The 24,028-nt window shown below is 46.4% G+C and overlaps 1 protein-coding gene across 1 annotated transcript in view; it reads right to left on the reverse strand.

Moving 5' to 3' along the window:
• SEMA6B (semaphorin 6B) overlaps positions 1-10,675 on the reverse strand; it is a 45,007-nt gene extending 34,332 nt beyond the window's left edge. Inside the window, exons 1-3 of the mRNA XM_084826051.1 lie at positions 10,567-10,675; positions 8,879-9,005; positions 2,541-2,601 (exon numbers count right to left, since the gene is read on the reverse strand). Coding sequence (XP_084682177.1) covers positions 2,541-2,601; positions 8,879-9,005; positions 10,567-10,672 — 294 coding nt within the window. The 5' untranslated portion in view covers positions 10,673-10,675. The remainder of the gene's footprint in view (positions 1-2,540; positions 2,602-8,878; positions 9,006-10,566) is intronic.
• Between the last annotated feature and the right edge of the window lie 13,353 nt (positions 10,676-24,028).

Consider the following 24,028-nt stretch of genomic DNA (forward strand, 5'->3'; position numbering starts at 1 on the left):
CAAGACCTGGACCTGACTGTGGCTCAGATCATGAGCTGCTTCTTGCAAAATTTCAGCTTAAATTGAAGAACGTCGGGAAAACCACTAAACCGTTCAGGTATGACCTAAATCATATCCCTGATGAATATACAGTGGAGGTGAGGAATAGATTTCAGGGATTAGACCTGAGAGACAGAGTGCCTGAGGAACTCTGGGCGGAGGTCTGTAACATTGTTCAGGAGGCAGCAACTCAATCCATCTCAAAGAAAAAGAAATGCAAGAAAGCAAAGTGGCTGTCTGATGAGGCTTTACAAGTAGCTGAGGAAAGAAGGGAAGCGAAAAGCAAGGGAGAAAGGGGAAGATATATCCAACTGAATGCAGAGTTCCAGAGAATAGCAAGGAGAGACAAGAAGGCCTTTTTAAATGAACAATGCAAAGAAATCGAAGAAAACAACAGAATGGGAAAGACTAGAGATCTCTTCAAGAAAATCAGAGATCTCAAAGGAACGTCTTGTGCAAAGACGGGCATGATAAAGGACAAAGAAGGCAGGGACCTAACAGAAGCAGATGAGATTAAGAAGAGGTGGAAAGAATACACAGAAGAACTATACAGGAAAGATCTGAATGTCCCTGATAGCCATGATAGTGCGGTCACTGAGCTTGAGCCGGATATCCTAGGGAGTGAAGTCAAGTGGGCCTTAGGAAGCATTACTAACAACAAAGCTAGCGGAGATGACAGTATTCCAACTGAGCTATTTAAAATCCTAAAAGACGATGCTGTTAAAGTGCTGCACTCAATATGCCAACAAATTTGGAACACTCAACAGTGGCCACAAGACTGGAAAAGGTCAGTTTACAGTCCAATTCCAAAGAAGGGCAACGCCAAAGAGTGTTCAAACTACCGTACAACTGCGCTCATTTCACATGCCAGCAAGGTGATGCTCAAAATCCTACAAGCTAGGCTTCAGCAGTATGCGAACCGAGAACTACCGGAAGTACAAGCTGGGTTTCGAAGAGGCAGAGGAACTAGAGATCAAATCGCCAACTTTCGCTTCATCATGGAGAAAGCAAGAGAATTCCAGCAAAACGTCTATTTCTGTTTCATTGACTATGCTAAAGCCTTTGATTGTGTGGATCACAACAAACTGTAGCAAATTCTGAAAGAGATGGGGGTACCAGACCACCTTACCTGTCTCCTGAGAAACCTGTACAAGGGTCAAGAAGAAACAGTAAGAACCAGACATGGAACAACCGAGTGGTTCAAAATTGGGAAAGGAGTACGACAAGGCTGCATATTGTCGCCCTGCTTATTTAAGTTATATGCAGAGTACATCATGAGCAACGCCGGGTTGGATGAATCACAGGTCGGAATTAAGATTGCCGGGAGAATTATCAACAACCTCAGATACCCAGATGATACCACCCTAATGGCAGAAAGCGAAGAGAATCTAAAGAGCCTCTTGTTGAGGGTGAAAGAGGAGAGTGCAAAAGCTGGTTTGAAACTCAACATTAAAAAAAGATCATGGCATCTGGCCCCATCACTTCCTGGCATATGGAAGGGGAAGAAATGGAAGCAGATTTTATTTTCTTGGGCTCCAAGATCACCGCAGATGGTGACTGTAGCCATGAAATTAAAAGACGCTTGCTCCTTGGGAGGAAAGCTATGGCCAACCTAGACAGCATAGTAAGAAGCAGAGACATCACCTTGCCGACAAAGGTCCGTCTAATCAAAGGTATGGTTTTCCCAGTAGTTATGTATGGCTGTGAGAGCTGGACTATAAGGAAGGCTGAGTGCTGAAGAATTGATGCTTTCGAACTGTGGTGCTGGAGAAGACTCTTACGAGTCCCCTGGACTGCAAGGAGGTCAAATCAGTCAGTCCTAAAGGAAGTCAAACCCTGAGTGCTCATTGGAAGGACAGAGACTGAAGCTGAAGCTCAAATATTTTGGCCACCTAATGCGAAGAGAAAACTCTCTGGAAAAGACCCTGATGCTGGGAAAGACTGAAGGCAAAAGGAGAAGGGGACGGCAGAGGATGGGATGGCTAGATAGCATCACTGATGCAATGAATATGGACTTGAGCACGCTCCAGGAGAGAGCGGAGGACAGGAAGGCCTGGCGTGCTGTGGTCCATGGGGTCATGAAGTGGCGGACACGACTGAACGACTGAACAACAACAAAATCTGAAAAGTACAACCAGATGTGGTAATAATACACAGAGGTGTGGGTTTTTGTTTTTTGTTTTGCAGTTTATTGCATTGTAACACACTTTTCAGACATGTTGGTCCAATGTCTATTTGAGACCTTGTGTTTGTATACTTGCTACACAGCAAGTTTTATTTGGTGTGCATGTACCTTCATTTTTATATATATATCAAACATATTCTCATCTTGAGTTTTCTCTGCTTTTTGCCAAATTGAAAGTCCATTGATCCTTATTGAGGGCTCTCCTCTTTCTTGCTTTAAGCAGCAGTAAAATCATCATCCCGCCCCTCCAGCTAATCAGCAGAGGGTAGGCTCCCTTTAGGTCTAGGAAGACCATCCTGCAGGGCTTTCTACTTACCCGATGGTAGTGCATTTCACCGGCTGAGACAGGTTCCAAACTTATGCGGTACAAGTTATCCCTAAGTGGGGAGGGCGGGAGAGGGCGAGAGAAAGAGACAAATTGAGAGAAACACCCAGCAGAGAGAAGCATTCCTTTGCTTTTTTCAAATTTGCAAGGTTTACTTAAAACAAACATTTTTACAGTTCACTGGCATTTTTTTTTTTTTAGTTTACAAAACACTAGTGCAGTCCCAGGATTTTGGAGGAATCAGAAGTGATTGTGAATCAGCACTCTTGTTTGCAAAGCAGGCACTAGCTAGGGGTGTGCGAATCAGCAAAACCTGAGTTCATCAAATTCTCTGAATTTTCGAAGATGGTTCCGACTCAAGTCCCTGTTCTTCTCTTTTCACATGAAAATCCGTTAGTATATTTGTGTGTATTTCTCCAAATGTGCCCATCAGTTGTGCCCATCTTTGAAATGGACACAATCTTTTCCCATTGATTAAAGTATATTTGTGCAGATTTGTCAAAAGTACGTATTTTGACACACTTTTTTTCAAATGAACGCAAGCTGTCAAACACATTTTTGGGGGTCTGCGAGTCAGTGCAAGTTCGGAAATGTACAGACTTCAATTGCAGATTGCTTCTGAGTCCGTGTTGAGTTCGGAAGGTGTGAACGAATTTCTCATACATCCTTTGCATGAGGTGATCCATCAGCGAACCAGTGGCAGGCCACGATCCATCTTTTGTCCTTCCCCTCTTGCACACAGTAAGAATTTACAAAAACAGCCCTGCTGAATCAAGATCAGAGTTAGGGGAGTAGAACCTCGGTCTACATCCAGCCCTGTGGAGGATTCAGTCTGGCCCTCTGGACTTTCCCTGATAGCTCTTCCCATTCTCCTTGCTACACCGCTTTCCCTCAACCACTGATCTTTTTGGTGGTTTCCTGGTTTTTGTGCACCTTCCCCCTATTCTGGAAGGTTAAAATGCCTCTTCTCAGGGCTTCGTTACTGGCAGGAAGCGCTTGAAGCTAAAACATGCTGGTATTTCTGGCTCCACCCCTTTTGTTTTGGCTCCACCCCTTTTTGCCACTGGCCCTGCTCATCACTGGAATGTGTCCCTTGGGTACTTCTGCCACATTTATTTATTTATTTCATTTCTAGGCCACCCGATAGCTGAAGCTCTCTGGAATTCTGGGATGGAATTCTTCCCTCAGGCTGAAACAGGTTCTGTTCAACAGTGGACAGCTGGGTGTCTCCCAGAAACTGACAAGCCCCTGTCATTAGCACTCAGCCCCTAATCCTCAGTGGTTTATTACCTCTGAACATAGAGGCCTTAGATAAACCGCTGCATATATTGATGTCAAACAGAGTCATATCTCCTTCATAATGCATCGCCTTTATGAAGCTGCTAACCTTTATTTTGGTGAATAGACCCTTTGAAACTCCGTACTGCATTTCTGGAAACTTTAATATGAGACAGACAGGCTTCGGTTTGATTGCTCTTCCAGTGATCTGTGATTAATTCCCCCCTTATGTAGTTTCACAGCGCAATCTTATACATGTCTACTCAGAAGTAAGTCCTATTGTGTTCAATGGGGCTTGCTCCTGGGTAAGGATTGCATCCTGGCGTGCTATGGTCCATGGGGTCACGAAGAGTCGGACACGACTTAACGACTGAACAACAACATGGATTGCAACCTTATTTGTTCTTTTTAATTGCTAGGTTTAATTTGATGTCTATTTTCTATGAACACTGGATACATGCTTGATAGGTGAGGGCTTTTTCCTATTATTTTGGAAAAAAATGTTTAAACAGAATGTTAAAAAAGTCAGAGGAGGAGGAAGAGAAGGAGAAGAGAAGGTTTGCAGGAACAGAATAGGGATGGGTGAGAAATGTGCTTCAGCAGTTTTTGTTTTTACAGATTTATCTGAACTGAACTTCCCAGAAATGAACGTGGAAATGGATGCAATTTGCAAGTAGAAAGCTGCACATTTCCAGGCTTGTGATAGACAGGGGGGGGGGGGGGGAGGAAGCTGCATTCAACAACATGCACACATTTGAAAAATGCAGAGAAGCACTGTGAACATTTCTAAAATGCACACAAATGTGTTTTATTCAAAAGAGAGATAATTTTGTTTGTTTAGCTATAAGCCATTACAGGCATCTCTCTCTCTCTCTCTCTTTCTCTCTCTCTCTCACACACACACACACACACACACACACACACGAATGCAGGGATGCAGCAGCTTAGGATCTTGCTCCCCTTCGGGTCTGAAAGATGGCTATGCCACCTTCCACTGGCCTCACCTCCTAACAGTGGTTTAGTGGTCCCCCGACCCTCAATGGTTGAAATGCCTCTCCTAAGGCCTAGTTGCAATAAGAGCTTGAAGCTACAAGATGCTGAATTCAGCCCCCAGGCTGAAAAATTTTTCTCCCCCCTGATCTACAGCCTTTTTCCTTTCGGGGAACTGCTCTCCAAAAGAAAACACCAAGCACTGTCTCCTGCTCTTCCTCCTTCCCCAAAAACATATCCTTTAGGATTTGTTTTGGACGGTCACTTCCTTTTACTGTATACAAAAGATCGGAATGTGGGACAAAGGAAGCTGCCTTAATAGTTTATTATTAGAGGGAGGAATGCTTCACACAGGCAGAAAGACCGAAATCCAATCTCGGTCATCTCTCACTGAAAGGATCAGGGGATGGGGAAAAATCTAGGAATGCAGGAAGCTGCTGAATACTGAGTCAGAGCCTTCGTCCATCTATCCCAGTATAGCTGACACTGACGGGCAGCAGGCAGCAGCTCTCTAGGGTTTCAGACCAGAGTTTTCCCAGCCTTCCCTGGATATGCCAGGAAAAGAACCTGGGGCCTCCTGCATGTAGAACAGGTAACTCGACCACTGAGCTCCATAATACTGCATTTTCTTAGAAGGCATATTTTTCTGAGAAAATGACTTATGTTTCCCCTCTTCACCCTGCTAGTTGAAGAAAGTTGCAGATTTTTTCCCCAGAATGTTGTCTACCACTTTTCTTTTCTTTTTGGTGGTGGAGGATGGCATGGTATTTACCGACTGATTTTTACATTTCGATCCCAACTTTTCCCCTCTTGCAAGGAACCCAAGGCAGCTTACATGATCCTCCTCTCCATTTTACCCTCACAACAACCCTGCAAGGTAGGTTAGGCTAAGAGTCAATGACAGGCCTAAAACCACCCAGTGAGTGACACGGGAGAGGGGGGGACTAGTCCTCAAGGTTCTGGTTGACATAGGAACATAGGAAGCTGACCAAGAGGTTCTGTTCAGCAGGATTTTCTACACTGGCTGGTGGCACCTCTCCAGGGTTTCAGATATGGGACTCCTTCCCAGCCGTGCCTGGAAATGTTGGGGATTGAACCTGGGACCTGCTGCATGCAAAACAAAGGCTCTGCCACTGAGTTATGACCCCTCCCACAGTTGCCAGGCTCGGATGCTAGTCCAGCTCCTAAGTGTCTGCTGGAGTTGGCAAAAGAAACTGTGATGATTCACGGGTAGCTTTTGTTCCATGTGGACAAATCCGTCTTGTGCACGCCCGTCCTCCTTTAAAGTTTGATCCATCCCAATTAAAGTGAGCAAAAGCCATTCTGCTGGGCTAATGAATAAATATGTCAGCTGCAGTTCCAAGGTTTCCTGTCCAGAGAAGGGTACGCTGGAATAGGACTGACTCCAAAGTCACAGAATAGCATGCAAGGTTTCAAATTCAACCTGAAACTCTTCCCCCACCCCCAGGTGTATATTAATCCTGGGGGGTGGGTTGAAAAAAAGATGCAGTTGGGTCTGGTGGAAGCCAAAGTCTACCTTTTGCAACAGTCTTAAGATGGAATGGAGGAGTTGTTCTGTAGACCTCATTCCACTGGCCGAGGTCACTGCAAAGGCCACCTGCCTTCCGCTAGCTCCACCCTTTCCCCCAAACCAAACGTTGCATGGTTGCCTGGCTTTTGTGCACTCCCCACCCCATTCTCGAAGGTCTGAAAAGGCTTAAAAAACAACAACTTCCCCAAACATGCATTTTAGAAGTGTACATTTTTATAAAAAAAATGTACCAGAGCCAGTGTAGTGTAGTGGTGAGAGTGACAGACTAGGAGCTGGGAGATCCAGGTTCTAGTCCCCACTCGGCCGTGGCAGCTCACTGGGTGACTTTGGGCCAGTCACAGACTCTCAGCCCAACCCACCTCACAGGGTTGTTGCTGTGAGGACAAAACGGAGAGGAGGAGGATAATGTAAGCCACCTTGGGTTCCTTGCAAGAGGAAAAAAGGCGGGATATAAATGCAATAAATAAACAAACAAACAAACAAACTGCACATTTTGTGACCACGATGGCAAGCTTGGGACAGTACGAACTTTCCCTTAAAACTGCTCCCTTTTCACATTCAGGGCCGTGAATCACAGAAATCTGAGTTAAAAATAAAAGCAAACGAAATATTTTCTATCTATCTATCTATCTATCTATCTATCATCTATCTATCTATCTATCTATCTATCTATCTATCTATCTATCTATCTATTCGCCCATCAGGCTGGTCACCCAGCCACTCTGGGAGATGTACAATATTAGAAACAGTTTAAAACAATAAAATTCTACATTGAAAACATGGTATTTCTAAAATTACCCTAGCCCACCCCAAATGCCTGCCTGAACAGCCATGTTTGAAATGCGAAGCTCATTAAAGAGGGGGCATAGCGGAGTTCCCTAGGGAGGGAGTTCCACAGACTGGAATACTCGTAGATTCCTAGCGCTGCTATTTTAATCTGTCTGGGGTGCGATGCTGTGCATATAGCAGTGCACTCTGGGGGCAACTGAAATGGAGGTGGTGGGACACCCAGTTGTACTGGTTCAGTGGTGATGGTGCCGGGGAAAATAAGTCTGGAGGGGCCAATATATTGTGTACCAATAGTTATGATAACGGTATGACAACGGCATAACTGCTATGTGTAGATTCAGCCCCCATGAAACTCCCTGTTCTGTTGTTACAATAAATGGCCTACCATCCAGTCACACACTTCACTTCTCCAAAGTCATCTTGAGCAAAGCCTGGGAAAAGGATCCTTCAGCTGAAGACGTGTGGAGCTCCCAGCTTAGCGAAGGCAGGTTCTTTGTTTACAAAAGGGATGGCCGCGCTTCATTACCTGCCATCCGATACGCACAGCCCGGAGTTTAAAAGTCCCATAAAAAAACGCAAATAGATAAAATGTATATACCCAGAACCAGATTTATGATGTGCAACGCTCAGGGTGGGATGCCGTGGGCGAGGGGGGGGGAGGAAGGAAAGTGGGAGGGTAAATGGAGGAGAAATCTGCATTCAAATCAAAGGGAAATCCCAAGATATTCCCATGGAAAGGGATTTTAGTGCTCCTTTGGGGAAAACCCAGCTGCAGCAGCTGAAATGGTGACAGGTTCATGCCGGCTCAGCTGATGGAGACGTGGGGGCGTTGTGCCAGCTTTGGAGAGAGCAGAGAGTAGCTGACACGACTGGAGACAACGAATCTGGGACCAGAAGGATTGTTCATTCCTTCTTCCATGTGACACCCAGGCCTACCTCCTAAGGTTGTTGTGGGCCCCTGGCAACTCCTCCAGCAAAGGGGCTTTCCCAAAAAGGAGGGGCACCACTCTTAATCCATTGAGTCCAGGAGATGGGGGAGGAGGAGACCTATTATGAAAGGCACAACAAGGCGCTAGACCTCACTGCACGTTCTCTTCAGAAAGAGGAATGATGGGAATTGGGCTCCCCAGGCAGGAATTAGGCCAAATTCCTGTTTGTGGACCTCGCTTGAAATCTCTCAGCCGGCATGCCTCAGCTACTCTCCCACTTCCAGCTCACCACTGCTAATTTTGCTTTCCTCTTTCTCTCTCTCTCTCTTTTGGTGGGGTGCAGGTTGCTATGGCGATGCAGCAGGCCACAACCTCAGCCGTGCAGCCCACTTCAATGTGTCTGTTGTACGAAGGACTGGCACTGGATACTACCCATGATTTCCATCCATTCACACAGGCACACACCATATCCATTTGCACACACAGACACCCCCATATCCATCCATCCATCCATCCATCCATCCATCTATCCATCCATCCATCCATCCATCCATCCAGAGAAGAAAGAATTTAGGTGCACATTTTTTAAATTTAGGTGCATTTAATATATATATATATATACACATACATACACACACACACACACACACACACCCCTAAATGCACATTTAATCCATTTGAACAACAAACAGCTCACATTTGGGAACAATTCTTCCATCCCAAGCTACACAATGAATTTCTGTATAAAAATGTGCAAGACAGACAAGAATGGCAGCACAGTTGGGCTTTACCTGTCCCCTACGAACAAGGTCCTATTGAATGTCAGCATCCGTTGGATGTTGAGGCGCTCTGCCCCACCATCTTGGCTGGAGAACCGGCCTATACCGTTGCCTACAAAGACTGAATATTGCTTCACATCTGTGGGAAAACAGGAAAAGATGGGTAGGGAAGTTGCAGGCAGCTTCTCAAATTCAACTGAACTAGCAGCTAAGAGTGAGCTGGTGTGGCAGACAAGAGGCTTGATTTAAGGCCAGCAAGACCTGGGTTTGAATCTCCACTTGGCCACAAAGCTCGCCAGGTAACTTTGCACCTGTACTACTTCATAGCACTGTTGTAAAAATAAAACAGGAGACATTATGTGCATTTTCTCAGAAGGGGGAGAATGGGATAAGAATGGGACAAGCCAGCAAGTTGGGGAATCAAACTGTACATGCAACAATCACTAGGATTGGGCCCCTTACAATAACCCCCCATTGCATCTCTCTCCATCTTGCTGCCCCGGAATTCTGAATTATTATTTTTTAAAAGTCAGGAAAGTGGTGAAATTGGGGGTGGGGGTAGGGAGTATTTTGTCAGATATCCTTGGCAAGCTCTGTGTGTAAGTCTTCAGCAGTTTTATTTGGGGCAGGGGAGGAGAAGAATTTCCAAAAATTCCCTTCCGAGTAATTTTGGGTCAATTCACATGGAATAAAACTCTCTTATGAGTTCATACTGGAGGATGAAGGACCTGGCAGGTTAAGACTGGACCAAGAAGAGGAGGAGGAATTGAATCCATTGCTTCCTCCAGAGTTTTAAAAGAAAGATTAAAGAAGAAAAAGACTGGATCCAGCGATGCCCCAAATTTCTTCACTCTATCTGCAAGTGGTGAAATAGAGATTGCGTGGGGGGGGGCAGGGCGGGGAAGAGGTGGTGTTTTGCCAAATAATCTTTGGTCTAGAGGCTTGGGATTAGGAATTCCTGTGCTATCTCTTATCTCTGATCAGAGATAACAAAGGAATTACCCTCATGACCCTTCTACAGATGTCAGAGAAATAGGCAAAGGAACCAAATAAGTTTGGATTTCTATGAATCCAACCCACAGATTCTGCGGCAGACTGGCTTTTCCCAAGTTGCATAGATTCTGTGGACTTGGAGACTTGCAGAAAGTAAAGTTTTTTTTACTTTCTGGAATTTTACGCAAATTTAATCACAGAAAGATTGGTAAAATTAAAAAGTGCAGATTTGTGCAAATATGAATTTGCACAAATTTGGGAAACTGGAAAAATCTGATTCCGTCAACAAGCGGACGATGGAACAAAAGGCACCTGACAATCCACGAAATACCGTCAGAATGAACTTCACAAAATCCATACATCCCTGTCCTTTTCCCTTTGGGGCTCTCTCTGCATAGGGCAGGGGGAAAAGTGGGCAAAGCAATGCTAGATGGTATCATGGGAAGGGTTTGAAGCAGAGCTCTGCCCCCTTGACATCATTTAGTCTGCTGGCTTGCTCTGGGGAGGCAATCCAGCCCAAAACAGGTTGCCTGCCCTGCTCTGGGGTGCAGGGACAAAATTCCCCAACTGTTCAATGAGAGCTGGTCAACGAAAATGTTCAGAAGATGTAACGAAAACATAGTTTTATGAGACATGTTAGCCCAGCAATTTGGATGCTCCCTCCCCCACCCCACCCATAGTCAGCTCCCCTCGAACTCCCCACTTACAGTCATCAAGGGCCACGGTGATGGGGCTGGGTTCTTCGGGGAACAGTGCCTGGGCAGGGCCCTCCAACAGCAGCAGCAGGACGAGCGGCAGACAGGTGGGGTTCATGGTGTCCACCCGCAAAGCGCCCATCACACCTGCAAGGTTTTGAGACGACAGAGGCATTAATTCAGTGGCCAAATCTGAGCTTGGATTTGCATGGAATTCGAAGCCATTGTCTATGTGAGTCAGGGCATGAATCCATCCCATCTGTCGATTATGCCCTGGTAAAATCCATGGGAGACTGGGGTGTGTATGTCAGAACAAATGGTTATGTATGTGTGTGTGTGTGTGTGTGTGTAACATTTAAAACCTTCATCTATCAGCCAGAGAAAGAAGAGCCAATGGGAAGCTAAACCCCCACTGCCTCCCAGGAAGGACATCCCAACAAAGATGAGATGAACCTGGTCCCATCCATTGGCCAGAGAACAAACAGCTGCAGGGAACTTGTTTTCACCCTTTCCTTCCAGAAAGAACACATAAAGGAATGTTGAAACTGAGAACGGGTGCCTGAGTTTTGCTTTTTTCCTCCTCCCTCCCAATCGCTTTTCCTTTTGTGTCGTGTCCTTTAGATTCTCAGCCTGAGGGCAGGGACTGTCTCATTCTTAATCTTTGTAAACTGCTGTGGGGGCCTTTTTTTTGGCTGATGAGCGAGGTAAAAACATTGCAAATAAATGAATAAATAAATACACCTAGAAAGGGACAAGTTCTTCCCCTGACCCAGAGGAATTGTTCCCCCTACCTCCAGATTTTGGACAAATGCTCCAAATTCAAACTATGACTCCTCTTTTCTAAATCACCCCCCCCCCCAATCCAAAGGGCCCCACAAGGGGGACGGAGTATGAAGGAAACATCTAAATGGTTCAGTTTCAAAAGTTGTGCACTGCTGTATCTGTTTGGTAGCATCCTATGTGGATATGGGTGGTGATGGTGGTGGGGAGTGTGGGAAGAAGGCCTAGTTTAGCTTTCCTGCTGAAAAGAAGGAGCTGAGGAGAAAATCTGTCCTTGGGTTTATTCTGCATGCTTCCCCCAAGGGGTGGTGGAAAGAGAAAGAGGGTGGCAGAAAGAGAGAAAAAAAGAGGGGGCAGAGAGAGAGAGAGAGAGAAGTTGTAAGCAGAAAGAGACAGAGAAAAGAGAGGGGCAGAAAGAGAAAGAGGGGGTAATGCCCACTTTGGTTCCAGCTTCTACCACCAGTCCACCACTGGCATTTAACCCCTGACAGGAAAAATGTTCCCTGTCCCTGGTGTATAGGATTGCAGCCTGAATATCCTTTGATACCTTTGAGCCGAGAACTACTTTGCAACATTCTGGAAGTGTGAAATCTGGTGGATAACTTAAGTTCTGACCCACACATTAACCTGGGAGGTGTCTATCGGGTCAGCTCCACTCAGAATTTGCAAAGATCAAATCCCTCAAAAGTTGCTAGTGGAACGGGACTGCTGCTTGGAGAAACATGAAGAGTGCGTGGCTAGGCAGGAGGAGAGAGAAACTGTTCTCTCACTCTCTCCTTCTCATTTTCAAAAGACCAGGACGCAGAGGCTTCTAATGAAATCAGAAGATCGAGGGCAAACAAAAGGAAAATATTTCATCAGGTGCTGCATAATCTACTTAGGGAATTCATTGCCACAAGATGCATGGTGTTTGGTGTGCAGCGGCCGTCGGTGAACATCACTCGTAATGGCATTTCATTACTGGGCTGTATTTGATGGACGGCATGCAAGTAGCATTTTGAATATTTGATAGCTGCCAGTGTGCGAGATCCCATACCTGCTGCCTGTCATCTGGTTGGGTGCATCCAACCTTGAGGGTAGGAGGTTACATTTAGAAGTAGGGCAAAAATGGGCAGCGTTGGTCAGTCCCAAACATTTTGCAGAGATTTGGTCTTGCTTTCAGACAGACACACTGAAACTCATGCTTTCTACAATTCCTAGTAAACCTGTTATTCAAAATCCCCTCAACTATTTTAATTAACACGCTGTCCAGGGTTTGTGAATGGGTGGTATAAAAATGCTCTAGATTAATAAATATCAGCCTCATTCCAAGTGCATCGTGTGCTCTAATGCTCACGATCACGGTGAGGCCAGTCCTCCAATAAATTAACATGTAATTAATTTGCATTCACACTAACACACACACAAACTCTCTCTCTCTCTCTCTCTCATGCACTCCCCCCCCCCCCCTGCAATAGCCCTTGTCTCCTCTTCTTTCCGAGGAAAGGATTTGTCAATCCCTAATCCTCGGCGGGCGATAACGGTATGAGTGTTCATATGCCTGGTGCATGAACACCTCCAGAGGGGTAGTCGTGTCAGTCTGTTGCAGGAAAAAAACAACAGAGAGACAGACTTGTAGTGCTTTAAAGACTAACAAATTTATTCTGGCATCCATTTTTTTGAGGAACGCAGCCCAATTGTGTGCATGCATGAGACAGACAAGGATAAAAAGGAGAAGAAAAAGACAACAATAGTTCAAAGTGGTCTAAGATACATCTCTGAAGAAGTCCTAACAATGTTGTAAGTCCAGCCCCTTCTATTAATTGTGTGTGCGTGTGATTTTTCTGAGGGGTGTGTGCAACAAAACCACAGAATCATCTCCCAACACAGCAGGATCCGGCTTTCTGCCTATTTCTGCAGCAAATATTACAATGTATGGATTTTCTTCATAGTTATTCTCACGCTATTATGTTGTCTGCTTCCTCTTTAAAATGTCTTTCATATGGGTGGGGAGGAAAGAGCCATTGTATTTTGCAAATACCAGGCCCCATTTTTTTTACGAACCCTTAAAACCCCCCTCAAAAACCATCCTTCCAAAACGCAACGGAGAGAAGGGTGGGGGGAATTAACACCCAATGCAGAAAGACAAATCCACGGAGCTTCGTTTGCATATCAGTTATCAGGAGGTCATTATCTCACCCGCTTTGCCAAGTTTAAGCAGACAACTTTCAAAAAGCTGCTGTCTAATGCCGGCAGGGCAAGGCATGGGGGCAGCGGAGGAGGGCAAGAGAAAGCTGTGACCTCACTTTCACAAAGCTTGTTTTCATTTTCCATCGTTTTGCAAATCTGGCCAAATTTCAAATTGGGTTTGTGGACTGTTATTTCCCTCTGTTTTTCAACAACAATAAAGCATGTCACTGACAAGCACCCTGGAGTCTGGACTTAGAAGGAACCTTGGAAGAATCCTGTGGGATGTTTCACCAGACTCAACAGGTACTCGATGCGACAGTTCGTTTCCTGATGGGTTGAACCTCTGGGAGCATAAGCTTCCCGTGTTTCGGAGGCTGCACAAGGCTACCCTGGGTGGGCAGCTGTTTCCGAATACAGACCCGGAGGGAAACAAGAACCCATTTCTCACCCATCTCTAATCCCTGTTTCTCTGAAGAGGTCTCTCCAGGGTCTGGAGCAGGGTCTGGGAGACAGTCAGCCAGCATCCTGACCGTCTCCCCCTCCCATTTGTGCCCCAGTCACCTAACACGGTATGGAATGGGGCCATGCTGCTTACCTAGAGAACTAAAGCTACTGCGGCACGGAGTAAGCTTGGATTCTCATATAGTTTATCTCATATTTCTTGGTTTTATCACATGGAATAGTCACAGACAAGAGCACTGAGGTCTACCTCTGCTGACACCAGGCCCAGCCAATCTGGAGGCATCCTACTGCCAGCCAGTCACAGGAGCTGATGTTGCACATTGGCCATTGTCTTTCTGGCCTGAAGAAGGCTCTCCAGCAGGAGTGGGGAACCTTTTCCAGCCAGAGGGCCAAATTCAGTTTTGGAGAAGGCCCCAGGGTGTGCATTCTAGTGGTGTGCGGAGCCAATGGCAAAAGGGGCGGGGCCAAAGACAAAGCAGGTGGGGCTACATTATAATTAGGGATGTAAGAACTCACCCTAGCTTGGTTTTTCTGGGCGCTCGCCGAAACAGCGCCCCGCTCGCACCCCCCCGGACCCACGTTCGGGCTACCCATGAGTTCGGCGAGTTTCCCAGGCTCACCGCGATCCCGTTCGGTGAGTGCCCACCATTTTCGCGCCTTTGACTGCTATGTAAAACAGGAAGTTAAAAAAATGTGCATATTTAAATGTGCGCCGTTTGGAGCTGGGAAAGCTAAATAATCACAATATTAGAGGTAGAATTCCTGGACCCAGTCGGGCGCCCATGACATCCCTAATTATAATGAATACCAGCATATTTTAGCTCTTACTGACAGTCATTAAGCCTTCGGGGAGGCATTTCAAACTTTTAGAATGGGGAAAAACCTGTAGAAAAGCCGGGAAGCCACAAACCGATTGGTGGTTGGGGGAAAGGAGGTGGGGCCAGGAGAAGGAGGCCAGTTGCCGAGTGCTGAAAAGGAGGGAGGCAGACAAATAGTGGTAGTGGTGGGTGTTGTCAGGACGCTGGTGCCCGGACAGCAGTCCAAGGGTCCCACTCGCTGGGTTGGGGCCAAGTCGTGGGCACTTCCCTGGGCTTGGCTATAGTCCTGGACCACGACATTCCCAATGGAAGCCCCAGAAGGGGAATAACGGTTAACGCAACTTATTGTAAGGATGAGCTACGTTCTTGGTAGAAAACATCACCCATTCCACTTCATTTGTAGCATGGCCATTTTGGCATCACCTGAAAAGAGGACCAAAAAGAGGACACCCATTTGCGTAACATTTGCATATGCAAATGCATATGTATAGGTGGAAAAGTAGACATATTTACTATTCTTCTAATGGTCCTTTATCTTTAAACTTGACTTGGGCTGGGCAACTCCCTATATAGAGGACACCTTCAAATGTAGGACAATGTCCTCTGTCTGATGTCCAAAATAGAGGACTGTCCTCTGAAAAGCAGGACACCCTGTCAGCTCTGCAGCACCTCTCTAGTAAATAAGCATTTAGCAAGAGCCTGCTTGTCCTTTTGGGATGGTTTCTTGGACAGGTTATTGATGATGTGGTACAAGTAGGGATTTACAGACTGCATAAAATCCGCTCCATCTGTGTTTTGCGGATTGTCAGGTGCCTTTCGTTCCGTCATCCGCCCACAGGTGGATGCGAATATTTTTTTCGTCATGCGGAAAAATACAGAAATAGTTATGTAAATATTTACGTAAATATTTACCCTACTACATAACATTTAGTGTACTGTCCCCTATTCCATTCTACATTTCCTCAGCAGAAACTTATGTATTTTTCTACGGATTTATATGTGTAAATTTTGGGAAAGTAAAAAAATCATCCGAAAGTCCACGGTCTCCGCAGGGCCTGAAGGGGTCACTCCGCAGCAGATTCCGCAGGTTGGGTTCTTAGAAATCCGAGCTCATTTTAATCCATCTCAAATTTCTCCAGCATCCCTAGCCCCAACCCTTTTTTCTTCTCCCCTGCCCCTCCAGGAATGTGGCCCCTGAAAGCTTCTCCAAAATGGAGTTCCAACCTAAGTCTGTTGTAAGGGGAGAAAAACAGCCCAATGAGGATGAAGCACATATGGAATACTGACTGAATCATTTGGGAGTAGGGATGGGCAGGTTCCCTACCTTCCTGTCCATTGGGAATCCGCCTGCAGGGCGAGGCGATCCGTTCCTCCTCCCGGAATCCTCAGGAGCTGGCTACTCTCCGCAGCGATTCTGCAGAGCCACACACCGGCTCCATATCGCTGCTGAATGGCGATATGGCAATGGCAGCTGCCATTACCGTATCACTGAGGAATGACTACAGCTGCAAATGGCGTAGTGGATGCCACTTGCGGCTGTAAAGCCCTTAGTTTAACCTAATTGCAGCCATTTACAGCTGCATTAGGTTAAACTAAGGGCTTTACGGCCACAAGCGGCGTCCACTACGCCATTTGTGGCTGTATTCATTCCTCAGCGATACGGAGCTGGCGTGCGGCTCCGCGGAATCGCTGCGGAGAGGAGCTGGCTCCTGAGGATTCTGGAGGGAGACAGAGGTAAGTCATCCATTCCTCCACAGACGCCGGAGGCTGGATTCTTTTGAATCCGGCCTCATTTGGGTCCGCAGCAGAATTGTCCACCATCCCTATTTGGGAGTGGATGGAAAACTGGGGAGGAGGAGGGGAAATTGTGTCTCTTGGAAAAGGGTGTGGCTGGCACCCTTCACTGGAGAACTCCACACTGCAAGATTTTGCTGCCAGTCCATCTTGTCGATGTTGTGTTTACAGCATCATTTTCATTTCCTTGGGCCTCTTTTATTCTGCAAATGGTTCAATTGCCTGAAATTGTGAGGCCCAGAAATGGGAAAACCACCACCATCAACCTGCTCTCAGCTGGTCTGAGCTGATGGGATAGAGCGGGATATAACTCAAATGGAATCAATAAGAGTAGCTTATTACAAGACATTTGTGCGGTTAAAGCAGTAGATAAACATTAACTGTACGGCCATCTGGAAAATGGCCTATGAAAATGTGTATGTGTGTGCAGGAAATATTGCTGAGGAGGGGGGGGGGAGAATTGTTGTTTTCCCAAAGAAGGCCTGAGTATTGTTGCAATAACAAAAGCAGGTGGGAAATGGAAAGAAATCCCACCCCAGTATCTGGAGAACAAAAAGGAGAAAAGGCATGCAAAACGTACGGTTCTAAAGAAACTACTGTGGCTCCTTTCCTACTTGAAGGAGTTATGAGAAGGCACATTAGCGAACATGATTTGAGGCAAAACTGAGATGGCAATGAGCCACCGATGTCTGTGGTAACTTATTAAAAATAAGTTTAAAAAGTTCAGCCTTGCAACAAATTGCTTTGCTTGATCCCACCTTAGTCCTGCAACGTCTAGCTAAAGACCACTGGGAAGCCAAGAAGAGGGGCATAAAGGACCAGTCCTTTTGCACCTGAAACAGTTGACTTCGGGAGTGCATCAGAATACGAAGTGAGCGCCACTCCAATGGGGATACTTCTGCCAGTTCAGACGTAAGCAGGCTCGGATGAGCAGCTCATGTTGCTACAGAACAGGAAAACTCTTCCAAGCCCAGCGATGCAGAGAAACAGGGTGGGATTACCAGCCTCTAATGCAGGTGAATTTGAAGTGCCTGCTTCCTCTGTTAGTGGGTGCTTTGGCCAGCGTAGAGGACTTCCCTTTAAAAAACAACAACACATTTCTCACAGTACACGAGCAGTTCCATGCTCCAGTCGGCCACAGTTTGGGAATTACTGGGGTTTCTATGGCCATGTTTGATGTCACATTCCATTCCATTCCATTCCACTTTTGTTTTTGTTTTTTGAAGGCCTCTCTGGGAAGCGCAATTTTGGGAACATAACCCTGGTAAGGATCTTTTAAGTCAAAGCAGTGTGTGTGTGTGTGTGTGTGTGTGTGTGTTTGGGGGTGTGGGAGGGGAAGGAGGCAGAAGGATCCACAAAAACAGTTGTGTAGAAGGGAGAACAAAGACAGAAGGCAGGCATGTGGGGAAAGATATTGTTCTTTAGGGAGATCAATCTCTCTCCCCAAAAAGGTGACAATGAACACTAAACTGTTTTATCACGCGAGGCTGAGATGGCTGCTATTTCAAGCCACCAAGTTAAAAATAAGGGCAACACATATCGCCCACATTCACGAGAACTTCACTGCTTGTTGAGTCAATAGCCCCCCCCCACTCTTACTCCCTCCCCCACAAAATTCTCATCCCACAAAAAAATGGAGAGACCTTTCAGGAGAGATGAATGGGATCCATTCTCCCTTTGAGCCCTGGAGGGACAATCTCGGTTGCTTTGATTTATATTTCAAAATATATATCCTTTTTAGGCAAAAAAGACAGACAGACAGAAAGAGGCTTCATTCAAAGCAGCTGACAATCTCTTATGAATAAACAAGAGGAGAAAGCAAGCTATAAATGTAATGTAATCAAACAGAAAGTCCACAACAGCCACTGCAGAAACAGAAGAACAAAACAAGCAAATGAAAATGAAACCACGGCCATTTAAAAGCTCACACACCGTTCTCAGCACTGGCTTATTGGTCCACCTAGAGTAGTATTGCCTGGTCTGATTGGCAGCCTTTCTCCAGGATTCCAGAGATGAGTGTTTCCCAGAGCTACCTGAAGATGCTGGAAAATAAACCTGAAATCATCTTCAGGCACAGCATGGACTCTACCACTCAGGGCTGGTGCCAAGGGCAGGCATGGTTGGGCACCTGCTGAGGGCCCACTCCTCAGCAGGGGTCCACTGACAAGAGCCCCCTGGATTTGCTCCTCCTCTTCACCCTTGCAACCTGCTTGTTCCCCTGCCTCTCGCTCTGGCCCTGACAATGGTGGTGGTGAGAAGGAGATGCTGTGGCCTACTGAAAATCTTCAGACAAATTTTAGACTCCCAACAGCTAACTACAAGAGAGAAAAAGCAGCCTAAAATAAGTCAGTTTTGAAGGGTCTCTTAAAAATTAACAGGGCTTAGGCGTTAGGCACCTCACTGGGCACAGAGCTCCAGAGCCTGCAGCAGAGCACTGAGACAGCCTTGTGTCTCACACAAGGATGCCATCAAGGGTTGGCATGGTCAGGCATCATCAGAAGGCCCACAACAACCCAGCAGGAGCCCGCTGGCAAGAGCCCACTGGACTTGCTGTCTTCACCACTGCAACCTGCTCGTTCACCTGCCTCTAGAGATATCCCAGACAACCTAGGGGTGTATGAGAATTGTGTTTCTGCCTGCAAAACATGTGGGCATGCTCTGTTTTCAACTCTGAATGTGAGCAGGAGCATATGCCCACCAAAAATGTTCAAAAATTACCAAACAAAACATGTTAGCTTTGCGTGAATTTCCACATTCAATTTCATGCACATGTCCAAAGTGGCGCTGATGTTGAAATCACCCATGCTTTAGTCTATGGGGGAAATTTGCACAACTTTGGAAAGTTGCACAGTTTTGGGAATCTTTTGCGCTCCTTTCATGCTCGACAGCTGTTGGTTTGCGGCAATTTTTCCGTTCGCGGAGACAAACAGCCATCGCAAAATGTGAGCGCAATTCTAGGAGGGGGCAAGGGCAAGGGGCGAGCTGATGTTTGGGGAATTTGGCAAGCTCCAACATCGCTTGTTCACCCGTCCCTAAGACAATGGTGGTGGTGAGACGGAGGAGCGGGAGACGCCATGGAGTGCTTGCTCTCTGGCTCTCTGTCTGCCAAGCAAGCAAGCAGTAGCAGCGATGAGGAAGAGGAGAAGGAAGTGTAGCTGGTGACAAAGGCCATCAGAAACCAGGAGCTGGCACTGCTCTCATGCCCACCAACCAAATTGATCTTACAGCGGGCAAGGAGCTAGGCCTCTGAGGCAGATCTTAATGCCCTGGAACAGCCTCCTGCAACATGGCACCATCCCAATTTTCTGGACTACAGCTCCCATCAACCCCGGGTAGTGTGGCCCATGGTCAAGGACCGAGGGCATTGTGGTCCCAAATATTGGGAGGGCACAACAACAGGCCCAGCTGGGTTTGCATGGGCCACCTAATTTTTTCGCTGCCAGCCAGTGCTGCTGATGAAGCAGGCCTGCAGGGATGTCGCTAGCCATGTCAAAGGATCGGGGCCCAGGCCCAAGGACAGTGATCCGCATGAAATTTGCATATACTAATCTCTCTCTCTCTCTCTAAGCACATTTTGAAATAATGGCTCGGATTTATTTACATTTTACTGAAGGCAAAGGCAGGAAGTTCATTCCTTATCCAAATCACTTCCAATAAAATAAATCCTTCAGTGAATCTGCCCCCGGATCATCCCAAATCAGGAGTTCCTCTTCAAACAGAATTAATGCACAATCTTGCTGTCCCTTTCCCCAACCCCACATCAATTTCTCTTTCTCTCCTAGAGGAAAATTGTGTTCCCCCCTACTGCACCATGAAATTAAACTTAGAAGAAAAGCTTCCATTAACACCAAGGAAAGTATTTTTGTAAGCTTTATTGCTGTATTAGGAGAGAGGGATTTGGGGGGAGGGTGTTCCAGGGGAGGGGGGTTCATCTGTCTCTCCCTAGATGCAACCCCCATTGAAAATCACACCCTGGGTAGCAGCTAAGCTGAGAAAAATAATGTCCATTGACATCAAAGGACACTCAGGACACTGGCAAACAGATGTGGGTCTGGAGACACATGGGCCAATGCCCCACATCAACCCTGCCAGGTGGCCTCTTATGTCAATAAACAGGCAGACTCACCCAACAGTTGCACTCCAGGGGGAAGGAGGTCTTTTCCTATGGTGTGGCCACAGTTGGAAGACTGTGAACAGTTCTGGCCACCCAGAAAAGGGTATTGTAGAGTTGGAGAAAGTGCAGAAAAGGGCAACTAAAATGATCAAGGAGCTGGAGCATCTCCCCTATGATTAAAGATCACAACATCTGGGACAGTTTAGCTTAGAAAAAAAGGCAGGTGAGAGGAGGCAAGATAGTGTACAAAACGATGCATGGTGTGGAGAATGTGGATCAGGAGACACTTTTCTCCTTCTCTCATAATACTAGAACCCAGTGGGGTCCTCCTGTGAAGCTGATTGGTGGGAGATTCAGGACAGATAAAAGGAAGGACTTCTCCACACAGCTCCTAGTCAAACTATGGAACTCACTTCTGCAAGAGGTAGTGATGGCCACCAATTTGAATGGCTTTAAAAGGGGATTGGACAAATTCCTGGAAGAAAAGGCTATTGATGGCTACTAGTTCTGATACCTCTATGCTACCTCCAGTATCAGAGGCAGTGTGCCTGTGTACACCAGTTGCTGGGGAATATGGGTGGGAGGGTGCTGTTGCGCTCATGCCCTGTTGTGGGTTCCCGGTTGACAGCTGGTTGGCCACTGTGTGAACAGAATGCTGGACTAGATGGACCTTTGGTCTGATCCAGCAGGGCTCTTCTCATGTTCTTATGACCCATTTAACCAGAGATGTCAAGATCGAAACTAAGGATAGGTGAACATGCAATGTTTGCACTTGTCAGAGTTCTCCAGAGTCACCTTGAACTCATTTACATTCCCAAATGCAAGAATTTTTGTGATGGGGAAAAATATGTATTTCTGATTGGGGGAAAAATGTGAATTCTTAGAAGCATGCACCCGAAATACACACTTCTCCCCAAATTCAGCAAAGTATTAAAAAAAGTGAATTTTCCAAATGTGAACAGGGCTTGTTTGACTGTTCTGTGACCACAAACGAAATTCTCATACGTCCCAAATTGAATCTGGAGCTTTATGCATGCAAAGCATTCACTCTGCCTTTGAGGGGCGGGTGCTTCTCTGAGCCCTTATTTGATTCAATGTATTTCTCACGGCCCACTGATGTCCCCTGTGCATTGCTTTGAGAATGACTGGTGTGGGAATTATTCAGTCTCCATGCGTAGGGTGGGTATATGAACAGAGAATCTTGCTGCCCATGGAGTTGTGAGTCACTAAGCTTTTCTGCCAGGAAGGGAAGGAGGGAGGGAGGAAGAGGGAAAGATGCTCATTTTAACCAGACTGTCTTGCAGAATTTGTCCTCACGCTTCTTCCCTCACCACCTGTCAATGCGAAGCTACAGAGATTTATCTATTTTCCAAGTCAAAGAGAGAGCATTGGATAATTTTGTAGGGTACTTACAGTTGTAAAGAGATGAAGTAGCATTAAATTAAAAAAAAAACTGACAACCATGTAAGGCGCATGGATTTGATGGGAGAATGGGAAATAGTGTGTTTTACCAATTTACTCCCCAAATTGGAAACTTGACCCAATGAACAACTCCAGAAGCACATGTGGGATTCGGACTTCAAATGCTCTGCAGCAATAGGTTCAAATGCTCTGCAGCAATAGAAATGAGACCTCCAAAGTGATTGAATCCCTCGCTGATGTGTCACAGAATGTTTACAGACATTCCAGACTAATCACCCCCCAGCACACAAAAGCTTCTGTACCAGAGAGACACCTGTAAGACTCTGATTTGAACATGTAAAATCTTCCTCTTCAGTCTTTTTTTTTTTTAATCTGTTCTTTTAAACCTGACTCAGAACATTTCCCTCTATGGTCAGATTCAAGCCAGCGGTTCTGCAAACATGGTGTGGGTCTCGGAAGCTAAGCAGGGTCAGCCCTGGTTAGTACTTGGATGGGAGACGGCCTGGGAATCAGGCTTCCTGCCTGGAGCAGGGGCTTGGACTCGATGGTCTTGCAGTCCCCTTCAAACTCTAGGATTCTAAGACTTCTATGACTAGGGAGAAATTCTAATATTGTGGGTTGACATCCTTGTCTCCCCCCATGCTCCATATCCAAGCCACATCTCGCCTGCCTACTCCCTCTGGAGAGAAGAGACTGGGATCTGGACCGTGACTTCAATTGCCGGAGCCTAAAACTAATCAAGCACATGGCCATGTGTCCTCAATATCCTCGCACAGACTGGGTTCAGCTGTCCAGGCTTCAGTCTGCTTTCTATTCCAGAGCCCGACTCGATCTTCATGGAGTCAGGCCAGTTTGTGGATTTGCCATATTTAAAAGATTTGCACAAAGAGAGATTTGCACAAATCTGGGCCACAATTTCTGTAAATCTCTGTGCATTTTTTTTTTTTTAATATGCAAAAATTTCCCAGATTTGGGGGGAAACCTGCAGCTTGGCCTGCAAAGGCTAGCCATGTTGGGCATGCCGTCGGACTCTTGTCAATCCAAAAAAGAAATGGATTTACTAGTTTTGATGGCTACATGCTACCTCCAGGTTTGGGGACAGTATGCCCTTGAATATCAGCAGGCTGACAGGAGAGCATCCTTGTCTTTCTATCTTGCTTGCCCAGAAGCATCTGTGGGCAAAAGAATGTCAGGCTTTGGTCTGTCCTGGGAGATCTTTCCTTGTCCCTGTTTCCCCACCCCTGCAATAGACTTTTGGACTTCTCCTTTTCACCTCCCTCTGAAGTGTGTGGGAAGGTGCAGGAGGGAGACAAGTCCACCAGGGCTCACTGACAGGCCATCAGGCTGTAATTAACGAGCTTGTCAGAGGATGCCCTGCGGCGGAGACGGCAGCCCGCTTTTCAAGCGGTCCACCAGAGAGGTCCATCCGTGGGATTGCAGCCAGTGTTGCCTCTGGCTGATTACATCTTGGAGAGCCAGGCTTCTGCCGAGATGATGGGACTTGGAAGCAGCTTCTCCAAGTGATGGAGAAGACAGGAGATTGGCAGAGATGCTGGCAGTTGCAATCCCAGGCTGGAAAGGGGCCAAATTAAGCAAGTTACAGAGACTGGATTCAGGGTGGGGAATCTTTGCTATCAGATAAAAGATAATGAGCAGGCTGCTAGTCCTCAGTGGTAGGGGGAAGAGAGAAAACCTGAAAAATGGGTTTAGCCATTACCATTCAGTGGTGGCTGTTCCATATTTTATAGCACTGGTCAGCAAACCATTGTGCTGCGGGCGATGAACGTGAGTGTGGATATTACTGTCTTGCTCCACTCATGGACGTCCCGCAAGTATGTGGCTGGAGTCATAGAATAGTAGGGTTGGAAGGGGCCTACAAGGCCACTGAGTCCAACCCCCTGCTCAGTGCAGGAAT

Source organism: Heloderma suspectum, chromosome Z (assembly GCF_057233095.1).
Source record: "Heloderma suspectum isolate Gila_16-S chromosome Z, 16-S_ref, whole genome shotgun sequence".
Taxonomy (NCBI): Eukaryota; Metazoa; Chordata; class Lepidosauria; order Squamata; family Helodermatidae; genus Heloderma; species Heloderma suspectum.